This window comes from Poromitra crassiceps (genome assembly GCF_964638095.1).
Source record: "Poromitra crassiceps genome assembly, chromosome: 3".
Classification (NCBI taxonomy): domain Eukaryota; kingdom Metazoa; phylum Chordata; class Actinopteri; order Beryciformes; family Melamphaidae; genus Poromitra; species Poromitra crassiceps.
The window spans coordinates 58,876,060-58,893,604 of record NC_139625.1 but is presented as its reverse complement, the minus strand read 5'-3'; the positions used below and the strand labels follow the sequence as shown (position 1 = coordinate 58,893,604).

Below are 17,545 nucleotides of genomic sequence, written 5' to 3'. Positions count from 1 at the left end.
CACTACAAGTGGTCCAAAAGAAATCGGCCGAGTAAGTCAATTGTCGTTTTTAGCCTCATCAAAATAGATCAGGAACGGGTCCTAGATAACTAAAAATTCCCTCAATGAATTGGTCCTCTGGAACCTGAGTCTCTCCATATGTATAATTGAGACCATGTCTGAAAAGAAGGTGGAGAGGAGGACTTCCATTCCTTCAGAATTTGTTTCTTGGCAACAGTCATCCCCTGTGTCAGAGATTGCTGCACGGCCATTGGGAGGAGCAAAGACGACTCCGAGCAGCCGAAGATGGCGAGTTCCGCCTCCGGTTGAAGGGCTACCTTGTAGGCCTTAGAGTACCAGTCAAATATTTTGGCTCAGAATCCAGATAGTGAAGGGCAAAACCAAAAAGCATGGGACAGTGTGCCCTCCGACACCCGACACCTATCACATAGTGGTGAGACAGAAGGATATATCTTGTGTAACCTATGCTTGAACTTTAAATTGGATCAGCTGATGTCTGCTATTAACTGAGCAGAGCTGGACCACAGACAGACTCCTGTCCCATATGATTTCAGATAGATCAACACCAAGTTCCTCCTGCCACGCCTCTCTGATCCTCTCAGTGGGGGTGCCTCCTCTCTTCTTGACCTGTGAGAAGAGGCTAGCAGTCTTGATCCGAGCACATCTTTGAAAAGGCTGAGTAGGAAAAAGGGGTGCAGGCAGTTAAGTGGAGAGACACTGAAACACAGGGAACTCCTGTAGGATTGACTCCACTCCACTTCAGCAGCCAGCTCATTCTCTTGCAGGTCTATAGGCTTGCCCTCTCTGCTCTGTTGCTATTTCCTGCTTTGGATATAATTATCTCTGCCCTGGAGTCTGCAAAGTAGTATGGCCTGGAATGTGTGACATTAAGATCGAGAGAGGAGCTAGATCTGCCGATGCCAAGCTGAAACGTGATTTGAATTTTTAAAGCATAGATATAGGCTTCTGGAAGTTTGAATTAAAGGTGTTACGTGTTGCAGTTTAACATCGATACAACATAACTACAACAAATTTCTAACTATTCCCCTTAACTCACCATTGACCTTGACCCATTCCTTGACCACACACAGCCCTTGTTGTGAAGGGTTGTGTGCAGAGTGTGAAGTGTGTTGGACTTTTATTGTGAAGGGCTGTGTGAAGTGTGTGTTGGACTTTTATTGTGAAGGGCTGTGTTAACACGTTCACTGCCATTGACGAGATATCTCGGCTTACAGAATCCAACGGTTCACTGCCAATGACGAGTTATCTCGGCTTAAATTTTTTTTTTTTTTTTTTGACGGTGGGACGTGGATCAACGCTCCCCACGTCTCCTATAAAAATATTGGAGCCGGCGAACATGTACAACCCATTCCACGGACCCACTAAGTGGAGACAGTGCTCTCCACACTAGCAAAAGCAGAGCCAAAACTGTAGGGGAACGCGCGAGGAAACCATTCTCTACTGTAAAATGGATTGGCGAAAACGCTTTCACTTTCGCGCATTATCGCGCTGGGAGCTGGCGGTGGGGGATTCCAAAAATAGACTGGGTGGAAAACACACTTTGAAACACGCAGCATAAAGCCTAGAATCGCACAAAGCTTCATCAAAGCTCTCAAACCCAAGACACGAGTGAGCCCTATCCACACTCGCTGCCAGGGAGGGAGGCTGCTCAAACTCGCAGCAGCAGCAGCAGCAGCAGAACACTCGCTTGTCACAAACGCTGCTGAAAGCCACCAGACACGCCCACGGAGGGAGGAGTTTGAAGGAGAGGGCGTTCAGAACTATATTGTTTAGATGTCTGATCTCTCACTGATGCCAAAAATAAATGGTTAAAGTGACTGTTCTGCCTGTTTGATTGAATTTCACAAAACTGCGATTATCTCAGCTTTCAGTCTCAGACGATGAAACCATGCTGTACTCAACGGCTAATATCTACATAACTACTAACTCTACAAACTAACTCTTTTAGACAGAGAAAGCACACATTCTATTAGTACTTTTGTGAACTTTGTGTTCACAAAGTCAAAGCAGAAAATAATCCTCGGCTCTTGTAAAATGAGCCAGAATCCTCAAAAAAACCCTCTGGCAGAACCTACCTACAGTAAAAAAAAAAAAGGCTGGCAGTGAATGTGTTAAGTGTGTGTTCGACTTTTATTGTGAAGGGCTGTGTGAACATACATAAAATATTGCTGATTCTTAAAAGTGTGTGTGTGTGTTTGTGTCTGTGAAAACTTATGCCAGACCCCTGAACAGTGTTTTGGCAAACTTAGTGCACCTTACAACTCCAGCCAAATGGACAGACATGCAGACAGACACGCCGCCAGTTATAGTAGTAGGATGAGACATTGGTATGATTGCTACAGTATAAACAATCAAAACCATTAAGAAGATTGGCAGCATCTACAATGCATTTTACATCACACAATCTGCTGGATTGCTTTATGGCATAAAAGAGGAAGAGAGGGCGCTGTTGAGTTCAAATGGAGATTTTTCTGAGTTCAGACTTTCTCACAGTGGCAGAATCAAAATGACAAGTTCAGAGGCCGATGGAAAAATTATGTTATCAGTAATTGTCTCTTATCCTTCCTCTTGCTCTCATTGGTTTAAGGCAATTATGTCACGGTATCGCAAATAATTTGGTAATGATATGTTGATGTTTAAACATGCTGTGATATGAATATGTCTTAGATGCTGTGGAGATTTTGCTATGTATTCAGTTTGACGTCTCACACACACACACACACACACACTCTGTTACGTGGCCACTTCCTCGACGCAGTCTAATTGAATTTCAGAGAGGCTAAACCATCTGGCCAGTGACAGCAGAGCAGGGGGGTGGGGGCTGCACAGGCCGACCCATCGGTCAAGGTCATGCTCGGTATCATCATCATTATCATCATTAACAACCAGACCGCGCTAACTCAACAGACCCCCTCCCCTCCCCCACCTGGCCTCTGTACATGCCGATTCACTCTGACATTTCCCGTAGTGTGTGAATGCTGTTTTACAGCCAGGTAGAATTTGGGTCTGGCGGCATTCTCGGACATAAAGGTGAACCTACCGCACAAGATGAGATTTAGTCCAGTGTGGATTCTGTATACAATCCTTCCTGTGGGTCTTGATGCGCTCAGAGGCAGAGGTGATACCGTAGAAGTACACAAATTCCTTACTCAAGTAAAAGTGCAATGTACTCTGGTCCTTCACTCAACTCAAAGTATAAAAGTATATGGTCTTAAATTTACTTAAAGGGATAGGCCAACTTTAGTTACGTGAAACCTCATTTTCGTAGTAAATCCACACACCGAGAACTAAACAAAGATTAACTTAAGTTACTTCCTTATTTGCCTGTACACAAGCGTTTCTTGGCATTTTGGATTAATATTTCAGTGAGTTTTTGGTGACTTTGAACGGCTGTACCGTTTCCTCCAATTCATTGGCGATACTATCTAACTGGACGAATGTAGCTCACTGTATACTGCACGGAGAGTGACGTAAAGGCATTGCGTATCTTGGTTATATATTGGCGATATGGCAAATGGGTGAAACTCCCAAAAAGTTGGTCTATCCCTAAAGTATACATTTCAAATGGATGAGATTGATTGTCTGTTGAGTGTTCCTCTAAATACCAGGTGAGAAAGAGTCTGCAGCTTGCTTCTCTCTCGGTCCCTTTCCCTCCTTTTTGCTGTCACTTTGCTGAACGAGCAGCCAATCACATTCAGCACATCATCAGCTGCTTCCGGGATGGAAACTGTTTGATGATGTCTTGAACAGTAACATAGTATGTTTACTTTGTTACTTCCCACCTCTGCTTAGAGGCAGTTTAATATCTTTGCAAGTTAAAGGATGGCTTTGCCAATTTCTGAACCCACTTTGTATCATTATAATCTTGTAATATAAAGCAGATGGACAGTGTTTACCTTCTCTATATGTTTTCTGCATCAAGAAATCCCCACTCGTCTGCCTGCAGAAACTCCACCCCCGCTAGCTGGTATGGGTCATTAACGCTCGTTAAGGTTCTTGATGCAATTGTCCGTGGATGTGCGCATACAGCAAAAATACAAATAAAGTTGTTGTTGTTGGAACAGCCGCCCTCGAGCAGAATATCTGTTCACTTCCGTCTTTGATTTGTTTTGTGTCATTCTGACACGCAAGTGTCTGGAATTAACTGCAGAGCTTTCGGCGCAGGAAAACATGAAGACAAGGTAAAGGCTGCCCATCTGCATATATTACCGAGATTATAATGATACAAACATCGGCAAAGCTTTCCTTTTACTGTAGCTTAATGATTAATAATGATTCATATCTGACCCTTTATATACCCCTTTACTATTTTTATCCCAATTTATTTCGTTCTTGACTTGTTGTGGGATTTGAACCAGTGACCTGAAGCTCAACGCTGCTTTTCTTTTGTCTGCAGGTATGTGCGATACTTCAATGGCCTGCTCTCTGGACACATAAAGATCAACAACAAGCCTCTGTTCCTGCATCATGTCATCATGCACGGCATACCCAACTTTGAGTCCAAGGGAGGTGAGCATCCAAAAAAACATACTTAACTGTTTTCTGCATACTAGGGGCGTCCGGCTAGTGCAGCGATAGATTCCCTGCCTACCAAGATGAGGGTCGCAGGTTCGAGCCGCCGTGTTGCCTCCAGCTTGGTCGGGTGTCCATACAGGCAAAATTGGCTGTGTCTGTGGGTGGGAAGCTGGATTAAGGTCATGTGTCCTGGTCGGTTGGGACGCCTGTTCTGTGGGGAGGGGAACAGGGGGGAATAGCGTGATCCTCCCACGTGCTACGTCCTGCCGGTGAAACGTCTCGCTGTCAGGTAAAAAAGAAGTGGCTGCCGACTGCACATGTATTGGAGGAAGCATGTGCTACTCTACAACTCTGCCTCAGATTGCCAGAGGGGGTGGAGCAACAACCAAGACAGCAGGGGGAGTTGGCAGTACAATCGTGGAGAAAATGTGAGAAAAATCTGCTGGGAAACTTAATAAAAAAGAATTACATTAAAAAATGACATAAAATGAGAGAGAGAGAGAGAGAGAGAGAGAGATATGTACGTATACAGTCAGGTATGTTGGCTTTGTCAAAAAAATTCAATTTCAGTTTTTTTTGTTTCCCTTCACAGGCTGCCGTCCTTTCCTGAAGATCTACCAGGCAATGCAGCCAGTCTATACGTCAGGAATATAGTAAGGACACCCCCCACCACACCAGCCCATTCAGTGTTTGTTTCATGCTTATACCTGGGGCAACATAGATCCTATTTGGAATTTAGTATATTAAAAAAAGTTAACCGACCCCCCCCTATTTATTCCTGCAGCAATGTGCAGGGAGACAGCCATACCAGTATCTGCATCACCATTGAACCCGGCCTGCTTCTAAAGGGAGACATCCTGGTAAGATTTCAACCTTATATACCAGTTGAACTTTGACCTACAGTTGGTCTTTGTGACAGAATCACATAATTGATGCTTTGTCTGAAATAATGTTCTCTCCTCCTTTGACTCTTTGCTTTATTTGTGTCCACTTGTGTCTTTTCGATAGAGTGCCTAAATCCCGCCATCGTGAGACTGCCCATAAGACCTGATGAAGTGAATTCTCCATTCATTTCTCCATAGATGTTTCGTAAAATCCTCATAAAAAGAGTTTTACTTGGATAAATCAAGCAACCAACCCCCCCTTCCCCCGCCCATGTTTCTTTTCTTTTGTTTTGGTCCAAGTTAAATGTTCTGTGGTTTCTCATGATTCTGAATATAGCTGAATCGCTTGCTTTGTCCAAGTAAAACTCTTCTTATAAGGATTTTACAAAAGGTCAATAGAAAAATTAATGGGAAATGAAATCTTTTACTGTAGGTCCCATGCCGAACCCGGAAGAGGGTGTGACTTTGGCACTCTATTGCCCTATACTACCCATTCCCTCATCGCTCTCCTTTGCTGTTGTGTATTTTTCTACCACTTGGCTCTTGCTTGATAGTTTTATGGTCACAGAAGTATTGTCAGGGCACTAAGGCCTTTTTACTCTCATTGTTTGTCATTCTGCCGATCAGCTTAATATCAAAATGTCAAATGTCAAGTAGATGCTTTTCTGAAAAAACAAACGAACTGACTGACTGACTGACTTACTGACTGACAGACTGACTCAGTGACTGACTGACTGACTGACTTGACTTGATTGACACATTGATTTGTCGACTGATCTCGCCCCCTTAGCTGAAATGTTACCACAAGAGGTTCAGAAGCCCCACCCGGGACGTGGTTTTCAGGGTGCAGTTCCACACCTGCGCCATCCATGACCTGGGAGTGGTGTTCGGGAAGAACGAGCTAGATGAGACCTTCAAAGGTACCCGCTCCCTTGGTGTGTGTGCCCGTGTGTGTGTGTGTGCCCGTGTGTGTGTGTGTGTGTGTACGTGCATGCTTGTTGTGTGATTGTCTGTATTTTGTGGCACCCTGTCCAATGTGGTGATCCAAGCAGGTCTGTGCTATTTGACGCAGGTCTACACATGTAGTTTGACCCAGGTCTACATGTGTAGTTTGACCCAGGTCTACACGTGTAGTTTATGTGCTTGCATGGTTTCCATGGTTATTAAAAATAAACAAGTCATTTGTATGCTGTGTGTGTCTCTGTGCAGATGAGAGATTCCCAGAGTATGGGAAGGTGGAGTTTGTTTTCTCATTTGGAGCAGAAAAAATCAAAGGTAATACATTTTTTCCAAACCGAACGGGGGGGGGGGGGGGAGGTCTAAATATTGAAGTTCAATATATCTTAAGGGATAAATGAACAGATATGGGCCTCTATCTTCCGACAGGCGCTATCCCCTAATAGCGCTTTGCGCACCTGTTTGCACTTGCCTTAAGGCAGGGAAGATAGCATTACGCCTTGCGCCGTCCGCCAGGTGTTCTGCCGAGTTTTGCTCCCCCGCCAATCAGCAAAAAAAAAGCATCCCCACCTCACGGGAGCATAGTTGTAATCATTTATACAGAAATGTAACTTGTTTAAAAGTGATGTCATTGTCTGGTAGACGTGACCTGCCTGATTTCTAAGTTAAAACAGCCCCGAAATATGTTGGGGATGCAATTCTTGGCCAGGATGCGGAAAGGTTCACGGCATCTGTCGCAAGTGCAAATTAGAGCCATGCCAAAATCATCTGCGCCCCAAAATGCCTGCGCAAACGGGATTTGTGCCGTCTTAACTACCAGAATTATTCACAGGCGTGGCCAGGCAAGGCTGGGCATTACGTCAATCAAAACCAATCAGATTCCCATCTCGCAATGGTTGTTTGCACGAGGCATGCAATATGCTTTAATTATCTCCATGCGTAATAGAGTGTACTCACTCGTGCGAGGACAGAGAGAGCTTATTGGCAGATCGTCTGTGGTGCCAACGACCCTCCGGGGTATGAAGGTAAATAGCCTATGTCCATTGTCCAACAAGTTTTCTAAATTAATTTCCCTCTTTGCGATGTGATAAAAGTTTCTCAGTGAGTTATAGTTGATTGCCTCACTGAATTATCTGCTAATACCCAATTTTAGCAGCATAATTTGATGTATTGGCATGGCAAGGCTGTGCTTAAAGGACGGCTTTACCGTGGGGAATATGAATATATATTAAATCTCATGCCCCTAAGGTTTTCGAATCCGTTGAAATTTTTGAAATTGCTGGTTCACTGCCAGAGATATCAAGCATCTCTCACATATTTTTTGGGCCAGCCGACGCGTTTCGCGTCATCTGGCCCAAGTCCGCCTTGCGGAAGTCGAGGACCTATGAACTACAATTGTTGTGAGCCATGGTCCCGCCTCTAGAGGTCCTCCACGCCCCTTCAGAGGTCTTGAACAAAAACAAAAGGCAGCCATCTTTTTCCACCACCTAGCCTGCTGTAGCTAGGTTAGCTTTCCATAGCTCCTTGCAAAGAGACCATATCTCGTGGAACGGAAGCACGGACAGACACGGGACTGGCAGCATTGGAAAGCTCGTCAAATTTTACATCTAGTAGTAGGTGCGTTGAAGTAACGAAATCAACGCTGAGCAATGTACCCGTTTTTACACATTTTTACATAAAATAGTTACAACATCAGATGCGCGTAACTCCTACGAAAATGCCTTAAAATGCATGATTTTTTTTTTATGAAGACATCTCCCGACATATATACTACCGTTTAAATTTGGTGCAATTTGGAGGCAATTTTTTTTTTAAGTTTTTCTTGTTCTACTAAATCTTTTTATGTCGAAGCCTTCTTCTTCTTCGACTTTTATGGTGGTTGGCAAGCATATATGTGCATTACCGCCACCTACTGGAGTTTGATATCAGCCAAATGCCTGAGGGGTGGGCGTGGAAACGAAGGCCACGCGAGCCCAGTGCATTGTGGGAAATGTAGGATTTCGGGTTCCCGCACCCGCCCCTCCCCTCCACCACCCCCCCCCCCACACACACACACACACACACACAGAGTGGATTTCGGTTGATATCTCTGGCAGTGAACCTCCAATTTCAAAAATTTCAACGGATTCGAAAACCTTAGGGGCGTGAGATTTAATATATATTCATATTCCCCACGGTAAAGCCGTCCTTTAATGACATATCCAAAAGGAATTCCACTTTCCACTGCGCAAATACCTCTCTGCGCTGGGAGCGCAGCCGTAATTTCCGTGCACCGCACCCAGCGCAGAGAGGTATTTGCGTGTAAGAGGTCCTTTTCAAAGCTCTTAGCGCAAAGTAATTGCGCGCTGCTGACGATAGCATAATGCCATCTATCACCACATTTTAGCGCTGAAACGCCTGCTTTGGCTTGTGGCAGCCAATGCCCAGTACAATTATCACAGGCATGCGCTTGTGTCCGCCCCCAATTTGCATTGCGCACGGCGTTAAACGAGCGCAAATGCTAAATTAGCGCTTTTGGGAAGATAGAGCCCCTGGAGTATTGGTCATATTCATTTCAGAAAAAAAGACAAGAAAAAAATACTTACCTGCCATTAATCAGTTAAAAAATCTACGATCATTAAGGACTACAGTTAGCTGCTAGCTTTAAAAGCCTACGATCATTAAGGACTACAGTTACCTGCTATCTTTAGAAGGCTACGATCATTTTATTTCTAATGTTAGTCATTTTGTAAAAGCAGGTGTCACTTTTTCCAAATTGTGGATATCTCCTTTTGGAATGATACTTCATATGCACAATACTCTTCCATCCTCCACTTGAGGACTTCATTACCCACTGTGCAATGTGTCCCTCAGGCCTGAGCCACCTGGAGAACGGGCCGAGCGTGTCTGTGGACTACAACACCCAAGACCCCCTGATCCGCTGGGACTCCTACGACAACTTCACCCACCGCTGTGAGGACACTGTGGAGGGTGAGTGGGACACACACACACACACACACACACACACACACAGATATGTAAGCACACAAACCCATGTGCGTGCGCGCGCCCACACACACACACACACACACACACACACACACACACACACACTTTGATGGATTGGTTGTCTCCACTCATCCACAGCTACTAATAGAGACTTCCACACTCACATGTTGTCACATGTCTGTCAGTGCTGCTTTCAGTCATTTTCAACCAAATTCTCATAAAAATGCATAAAAGGAACGGTTCATAAGAAGCTGTGCTTGTGCACTTTGCGTTGTTTCACGTGGATCTTTTTGTGTGCAAAAAGGGATGTCAGGTGAGACGACAGACTGTGGAGAGCCGCTCCATCGGCTCTATTCTTTAACATGCGCAGACACTCTATATGGTTCTCCTGCTCGCCCTCCACCTCTCCCCTCTTCTCAGCTGCCAGTGACAGCAACCTCCCCAGCCCTCCCTCTCCAAGCCCCCAAGCCTGTCAATTAGGCCTTTAAATAGCCGCTGCAGAAATAGGTGGGCGTCAGTCGCCCAGCTACTGGCTGCCCCCTTCCCCAGGGGGTTGTAACCCGAAACAACCACCATCCCCAAATCCCACAAGTGCACCATACACCCCCCCCCCCTCCCCTCCACCCAACAAACCCACCTATCTCCATCCACTCATTGCTCTAGCTTATGTGCCAGGAATGAAGGGATTTGGAATGTGGGTATATTGTGCCTCCTTGCTATCCAGCCTTCCATCACTTTAGAACAGCACGCCTCTCTTGCACAAGGAGGTATAAGTCATGTGTGTGTGTGTGTGTGTGTGTTTTTGTGCTTACTGTGCATGTTTACTGTATGCATGTAAGGTGCCTAAAGCTAACCCAAACATATGACATGACTCATGACATCATGTGCATGTTTACTGTATGCATGTAAGGTGCCTAAAGCTAACCCAAACATATGACATGACATCATGTGCATGTTCGCTGAACGTCAGGTTTTGGTGTTAGTTGCTCAGAATCAAACAGCCAGGGCTTCTCATTCATTCATTCATTCATTCATTTTGCACCAATGGTCAATCACCAGGGAGAAATACATTGTAGAAGAGACGGAGACCTTAATTTCTCCAACCACAGTAGCCTCAATTGACCTTTTTCACAGCAGCCATTTTGTGTCTAAAGGCAGGGTAAATGCAGGTGCAACCAAAACATTAATGAGGGTTTCCAACTTCCAATCAATTTAGGTGTTACGTGGGGAGGGGGGGGGGGGGTCATTAATGTTTTCGTTGCACCTATGTTTACCCTACCTTTTAGACACAAAATGGCTGCTGTGAAAAAGGCACATAGACCGGAAAGCAATGCAGCAACAGCTTGCATCTTTGTGGATCAGTCATCAGTAATGTGTGAAATACAACACTCCCTTCAACTGTTCTCTTGTCATTTTGCCAACCAGACACAACACAACATGGTATTGTGATCTCTCCACCAAACGCACTATGCCAGGGATACTCAACTTGCTTTGCCCGGGGGCCACTTTCGTGAAATGATAGAAGGCCAGGGGCCAGTTAATAAACAAACAATATACATTTTTCTGTAGCGGATTGTAGGTTTTTGGGGTGTCAGCCAGAGTTTAGTCTGACAATGTTGTGCACGCAGCACACTGGATAGTTAGTTAGGTTAAGTTAGTACATACATAAGTGCCTGGGTAGCAAGCAGACGGCGGTATTTGACAATTTAGCAGCTAAATCATAGATTATTGAAAGATATTCCATATTCCAGACTGAAATGCTATAACAGAAGTGGAGTATTGACCAGAATGACATTTCTTTTTGTGTGTGCAATTCCATCGCGGGCCACACAGGGGGCGCCCGCGGGCCGCATGTGCCCCCCGGGCCGCCAGTTGAGTATCACTGCACTATGCTTTCACTATCCCTCTGTCCCCAACCCACAGCTTAATGCAACAAGAAATGCTCTCGTTCCCTGTCAAAATCACTAAGGAGAACTAGGTGAAGCAGGTTGAGGTACAGTAAAGTAGGTACATCAACAATTTAAGTGACAGGCGTACGGGTAGTGCAGCGATCGATTCCCTGCCTACCAACATGGCGGTTGCAGGTTTGAGCCCCCGGGTTGGATCTGAACATAAGACCTGTCCTGGTCTCTGCACTAGCGCCTCCTCTGGTCAGTCGGGGCTTCTGTTTGGGGAGGGGACCTGGGGGGATAGTGTGCTCTTCCCACGCTCTGCGTCCTGCCGGTGAAACTCCTCGCTTTCCGGTGAAAAGAAGGGGTTGGCAACTGTTCATGTATCGGAGGAAGCATGTGCAAGTTTACAACTCTCCTCAGATCGACAGAGGGGGTGGAGCAATGACCGGGACAGCTTGCCAGGGGGAATTGGCGAAGTACAATTGGGGAGAAAGGGGGGGGATTCAGGGGGGGGAAGTAAGTTACAACACTTCAAAAGAATATTTCCAAGCAACAATCCATTGAAAACCATAAATTGAATATATCAAACAGTGTAAGAGTACCAATGATAAATTGTATCTTTCGGTGAGGCTGTCGGCCATTGGTTTAGGATGGCCGATGGTGTTACAGAAAGTCCCTTAACACCCCCTCATTCAGTGTGACTTGCAAGGCAAAATAGATTTGCGATCGGCGGCGTTAATCTGGGAAGCTTGATGAGCACAGGCCCATGCATAAACAGGAGGGTCTACTCAATTGAGTCGGGTCTTGGCAGCCATTGTGGTGCTGCAATCATTTTATATATGGGATTTTTTATGGCTTTGCAAAAGACCGTTTCATTTTTATGAACTTCCCTGGAGAACCATTGTAGTAATTGCTGTGTTGCAGAAAGGTCGTTGGGAATCGGCAGGATTGCAATTTTGATCCTAATTGAATGGGCGGCACTGTTCTCAGCGCTCAGCACAAAATTGCTTGGACAGTTGACTCACTTTCATTTCTCTAATTGTAGCCTTTGCGCTCGCACTTGGATGTGAGAACTCGCATATATGCAGAGGAACTTAATGCTGGAAAAAGGCTATTTCTGCAGAGGTTGAACAGAACGAAGCAGGTCTTGGTCATTTTGGAGGCCGTGGGGTAGATTTGTGTTTTTGGCAAATGTGGGTTTGGGTTTGGACACGTTTTATTCATAAAAGATGCAGCACTCTGAGAGCAGTTGTATCCAAAAATAGGTTCCAAGAAATTTCGGGAAACTTATATAACACACAACACATCATCAACATTGAAATGAAGAGAATAAAAAAAACGTTAGAGATGTGTTGTTGGCATGAAACGTCTTACAAATATAGGGAAAAAGACTATAAAAAACTGGAAGTAGGTACTGAGACAGTGTTAATAAGATGTGTAATACTTATCTGTACTTACTGCGTCTGTACTTATACTTTGCATAGAGGATGTAAACCCAGGTAAACACACACACACCCACACACACAGATATGTAGGCACACACACACACACACACACACACACACACACACACACACACACACACACACACACACACACACACACACAGTGGCTAACATTGATTAGCTCCATGACAGAATGGGCTATTTTTACACGTTGCAGCATAGTGGTCACTAATCACTCAACGCGTATCAGTTGAAGAATTCAGACTTGTTTATTTGTCTGGGTGTTAAATGAGCGTTTCATCCTGGCGTTGATGTCCGGATGCATCCGGACCGCCATGAGCTTTCGCCGACGCCATTTTTAACATAGTCCAGCGACCTTGGAAATCCGCCTGAAAGGGCTCAACGAAAGATAGGTTTCTTTAAAAGGGTTTGTAGGCTTAGCGAGCTTAGAGTCGTGTGTGTTTCAGAGGGACGCACGCGCTCATAGTGAACGTGAGGCGAGGCGTCGTTAGCTTACTTTAACAGTAAGGTATTTGTGAACGCCTGTGCTGTGTCCAGAGGGTTTGCACTTAAACAGTCGTTGAGTATGGCTGTGTGTGTTCATCCGTTTGGCTAAGAATGGTTGTAAGAGTGTGTGTGTGTGTGTGTGTGTGTGTGTGTGTGTGTGTGTGTGTGTGTGTGTGTGTGTGTGTGTGTGTGTGTGTGTGTGTGTGTGTGTGTGCGTGTGCGTGCGTAGTGCACCTTGTGGTTGTCGGCTTGTCTTTGCTCCACTAATAGCCCTGTGGTTCGGCAGCTGTCGACCCGGAGGTCAAAGCAGTCAATGGGCCACGGTTTGGGCCACAGAGCAGCCGTACAGCTCCACTGCACAGAGCAGACATACACCTCCACTGCACAGAGCAGACATACACCTCCACTGCACAGAGCAGACATACACCTCCACTGCACAGAGCAGACATACACCTCCACTGCACAGAGCAGCCGTACAGCTCCACTGCACAGAGCAGACATACACCTCCACTGCACAGAGCAGACATACACCTCCACTGCACAGAGCAGCCGTACAGCTCCACTGCACAGAGCAGACATACACCTCCACTGCACAGAGCAGACATATACCTCCACTGCACAGAGCAGACATACACCTCCACTGCACAGAGCAGACATATACCTCCACTGCACAGAGCAGACATACACCTCCACTGCACAGAGCAGACATATACCTCCACTGCACAGAGCAGACATACACCTCCACTGCACAGAGCAGACATACACCTCCACTGCACAGAGCAGACATATACCTCCACTGCACAGAGCAGACATACACCTCCACTGCACAGAGCAGCCGTACAGCACCACTGCACAGAGCAGCCGTACACCTTCACTGCACAGAGCAGCTGTACAGCACCACTGCACAGAGCAGCCGTACAGCACCACTGCACAGAGCAGCTGTACAGCACCACTGCACAGAGCAGCTGTACAGCTCCACTGCACAGAGCAGCCGTACAGCACCACTGCACAGAGCAGCTGTACAGCACCACTGCACAGAGCAGCCGTACAGCACCACTGCACAGAGCAGCTGTACAGCACCACTGCACAGAGCAGTCGTACACCTTCACTGCACAGAGCAGCTGTACAGCACCACTGCACAGAGCAGTCGTACACCTTCACTGCACAGAGCAGCTGTACAGCACCACTGCACAGAGCAGCTGTACAGCACCACTGCACAGAGCAGCTGTACAGCTCCACTGCACAGAGCAGCCGTACACCTTCACTGCACAGAGCAGCTGTACAGCACCACTGCACAGAGCAGCCGTACACCTTCACTGCACAGAGCAGCCGTACACCTTCACTGCACAGAGCAGCTAGGCACACAACTCCATGCACAGAGCAGCCGTACAGCACCACTGCACAGAGCAGATCTATTAAATAGTGTATAGATGGTTTCACATGGGGAAATGTATTTTTATTAACAACCCACTGGAGTGATTTGACTTCCTATGCTAAAAAGTCTTTAAAAGGTGCTACCTTTAAAGAGCTTATTTTAACACCACATTAATTTCGACACATTAGCATGATTACCGCAAACTCATGAGACCATTGCCAAGAAGATTGGCAGCCCGGCCTCTACACTGCATTTTTTACATTGTGTGCCATCCAGGCCCAGATGAACACAGTGTGGTGCCCCTGGGTGACCTCACTGTGCCATCCAGGCCCGGATGAACACAGTGTGGTGCCCCTGGGTGGCCTCACTGTGCCATCCAGGCCCGGATGAACACAGTGTGGTGCCCCTGGGTGGCCTCACTGTGCCATCCAGGCCCGGATTAACACAGTGTGGTGCCCCTGGGTGACCTCACTGTGCCATCCAAGCCCGGATTAACACAGTGTGGTGCCCCTGGGTGACCTCACTGTGCCATCCAGGCCCGGATGAACACAGTGTGGTGCCCCTGGGTGACCTCACTGTGCCATCCTGGCCCGGATGAACACAGTGTGGTGCCCCTGGGTGACCTCACTGTGCCATCCAGGCCCAGATGAACACAGTGTGGTGCCCCTGGGTGACCTCACTGTGCCATCCAGGCCCGGAGTAACACAGTGTGGTGCCCCTGGGTGACCACACTGTGTCATCCAGGCCCGGATTAACACAGTGTGGTGCCCCTGGGTGACCTCACTGTGCCATCCAGGCCCAGATGAACATAGTGTGGTGCCCCTGGTGCCCTCTCCTTCCACTTTACATGTACAAAATTTAATTTTACTATGGCAATAAAGACCCCAGATTTATACAGTGATGTTATGCCATACAGTGAGTCAAGTTTCGAAAAATGGTTTCACTACAATGGATAGGGACTAACATCACATATTCATACAATTTGGGCTCATTCAATCCACAAGTCATACCAAATTTATGCAATTCCAATAATGTTTAGCGACCTCAGTATGGAGAAATATTCAAAATATAATATGCGAAAACAACATATTTATACAAAGAACTGCATGGTTTTTGCCAAAAATGACATGGGATGAGCATAAAATGGGCATGTCTGTAAAGGGGAGATTTGTGGGTACCCATAGAACCCATTCTCATTCAGATCTTGAGATGAGAGGTCAAGGGACCCCTTAGGAAATTACCATGCCAGTTTCTCCCTTGTCAAAATGTAGCCTAATTTTGTGTTATTTAGCCCCCTTCCCGACAAGCTAGCATGAGGGTTGGTACCACTGATGTATTAGGTATTCTAGTTTAATAGGATACCAATGTCTTTGCCCGCTCTTAAGGGCAGTAATGCAATTTTACGGGAAATCTGCTGGAATGCTTTACGGCACAGAACAGGAAGAGGGCGCTGTTCTTCCAGTGCAGGCGAAGCTGAAGCTTTCAGTTTTCACTTACATGCCAGGGAGGGGGAGAGGGGACAAGAAGAAACAAGAAACATTCAGAGTTGTGATAGTTTCAGGCAACAATAGCAGTGTGAAAGTACAATGGGGTGATGAATATGTTGAATATTACATTCATGAATGTGTAATATTGAAAGGCCCAGAATGAACATTTCTGAATAAAATGTTGTTAGCGAAAGCAACTAAGACGAGAATGAGTCGTGTGTGTGTGTGTGTGTGTGTGTGTGTGTGTGTGTGTGTGTGTGTGTGTGTGTGTGTGTGTGTGTGTGTGTGTGTGTGTGGTGTGCAGAACAGCAGGCCCAGTGACAGCTCAGGCTGTCTTCCTTGTTTACTGCCCTGATCCCATATTTGGCTGGGGCAGAGTGCTGAAACATGTCTGGAATAGCTGGATAGAGACAGAGAGAGACAGAGACAGAGAGAAAGACAGAGTGAGAATTTGAAAGACTGAAAGAGGGAGAGGGGGAAAACTTCTGCAAAGCTTTGCCAAAAGTGAAGAGTGAATCCCTATTTTGGTAGCTGGCCGTCGCTGGAGTTTGAATGAGGGAACCTTAGAGAGAAGTAAGAGAGGACATGATGAAGCCAAATGGAGGAGGGAAGGAGAGCCGGTGAATGGTAAGACCTTCAGATTGCAACCAGCAACTTTCTTTAGAAATAAGAAAATCCCCTAGACTCCATATGATCATGTGCAGCTGGCTGTGTGAATACGGTTGCATGACTTTTTCCAATTCAAACATCGTCAAACGTTTCTTTAGACGTTGCTGCTTGCTCGTGTGGTTTTGTGCCGATCAAATGGTTCCTTATATGGATTTTCCCCCTTAAAAATGCCATGTTTCTTATTGTCATTGTTGGCAAAGGCAAAATGAGGAGAATACAAGTTTTTGCCTCTTCATGGTGTTGCCATGGCAACATTGTTGTTTCCTGTGTGTTTGGCACCTATATGGTATAAGATGAATCATGCAGCGAGCAGTCTGTGTGTGGAACATTTTATGAGTGGCCTGCAATTAGGGTGTACCAAAACTATGAAAGACTTGTGTTGGTAGCTCCATGTGAGCTGCAGAGTTTGGATAGGAACACAGAGAGCGCAGGGTTCGCTTTATAATGTGCTATCAACTACTTAACAGCAGGCATGGCCTTGCTGCAGTGGAATTAGTCTTTGGCGAGTTTTGTTACAAACGGAGTGTTGGGAAAGGTGGCAGGACACCAGATACTGTAGCTGCTTAGGCAACATGATTTCATTTATCATTTTGGTTGTAGGTCTGACAAAAAACAACAACCAATCAGGGGTAGCTAGAACATAGCTAGCCAATCACAGCACACAAACAAGGGTCATTCGGGTTCTACTCACTGCTATGTTGCTATGGTTAACATGCATTGAGGTTGTTGTTTAAAACTGCGTACTGCAGCTTTAAATGAACGGTCCGTGTCCGCCCACTTAATATGTCCGGGTGGGAACTCGGAT

At 46.1% G+C, this 17,545-nt stretch overlaps 1 protein-coding gene across 1 annotated transcript in view; it reads left to right on the top strand.

Annotated features, from left to right (window-relative positions):
- Positions 1 to 17,545, top strand: part of tns1a (tensin 1a) — a gene marked incomplete at both ends in the record, with an annotated part of 239,012 nt that overhangs the window by 170,325 nt on the left and 51,142 nt on the right. Inside the window, 6 exons of the mRNA XM_083634038.1 lie at positions 4,418 to 4,530; positions 5,129 to 5,189; positions 5,321 to 5,396; positions 6,211 to 6,340; positions 6,630 to 6,695; positions 9,231 to 9,347. Of these exons, the coding sequence (XP_083490164.1) occupies positions 4,418 to 4,530; positions 5,129 to 5,189; positions 5,321 to 5,396; positions 6,211 to 6,340; positions 6,630 to 6,695; positions 9,231 to 9,347 (563 nt within the window). The remainder of the gene's footprint in view (positions 1 to 4,417; positions 4,531 to 5,128; positions 5,190 to 5,320; positions 5,397 to 6,210; positions 6,341 to 6,629; positions 6,696 to 9,230; positions 9,348 to 17,545) is intronic.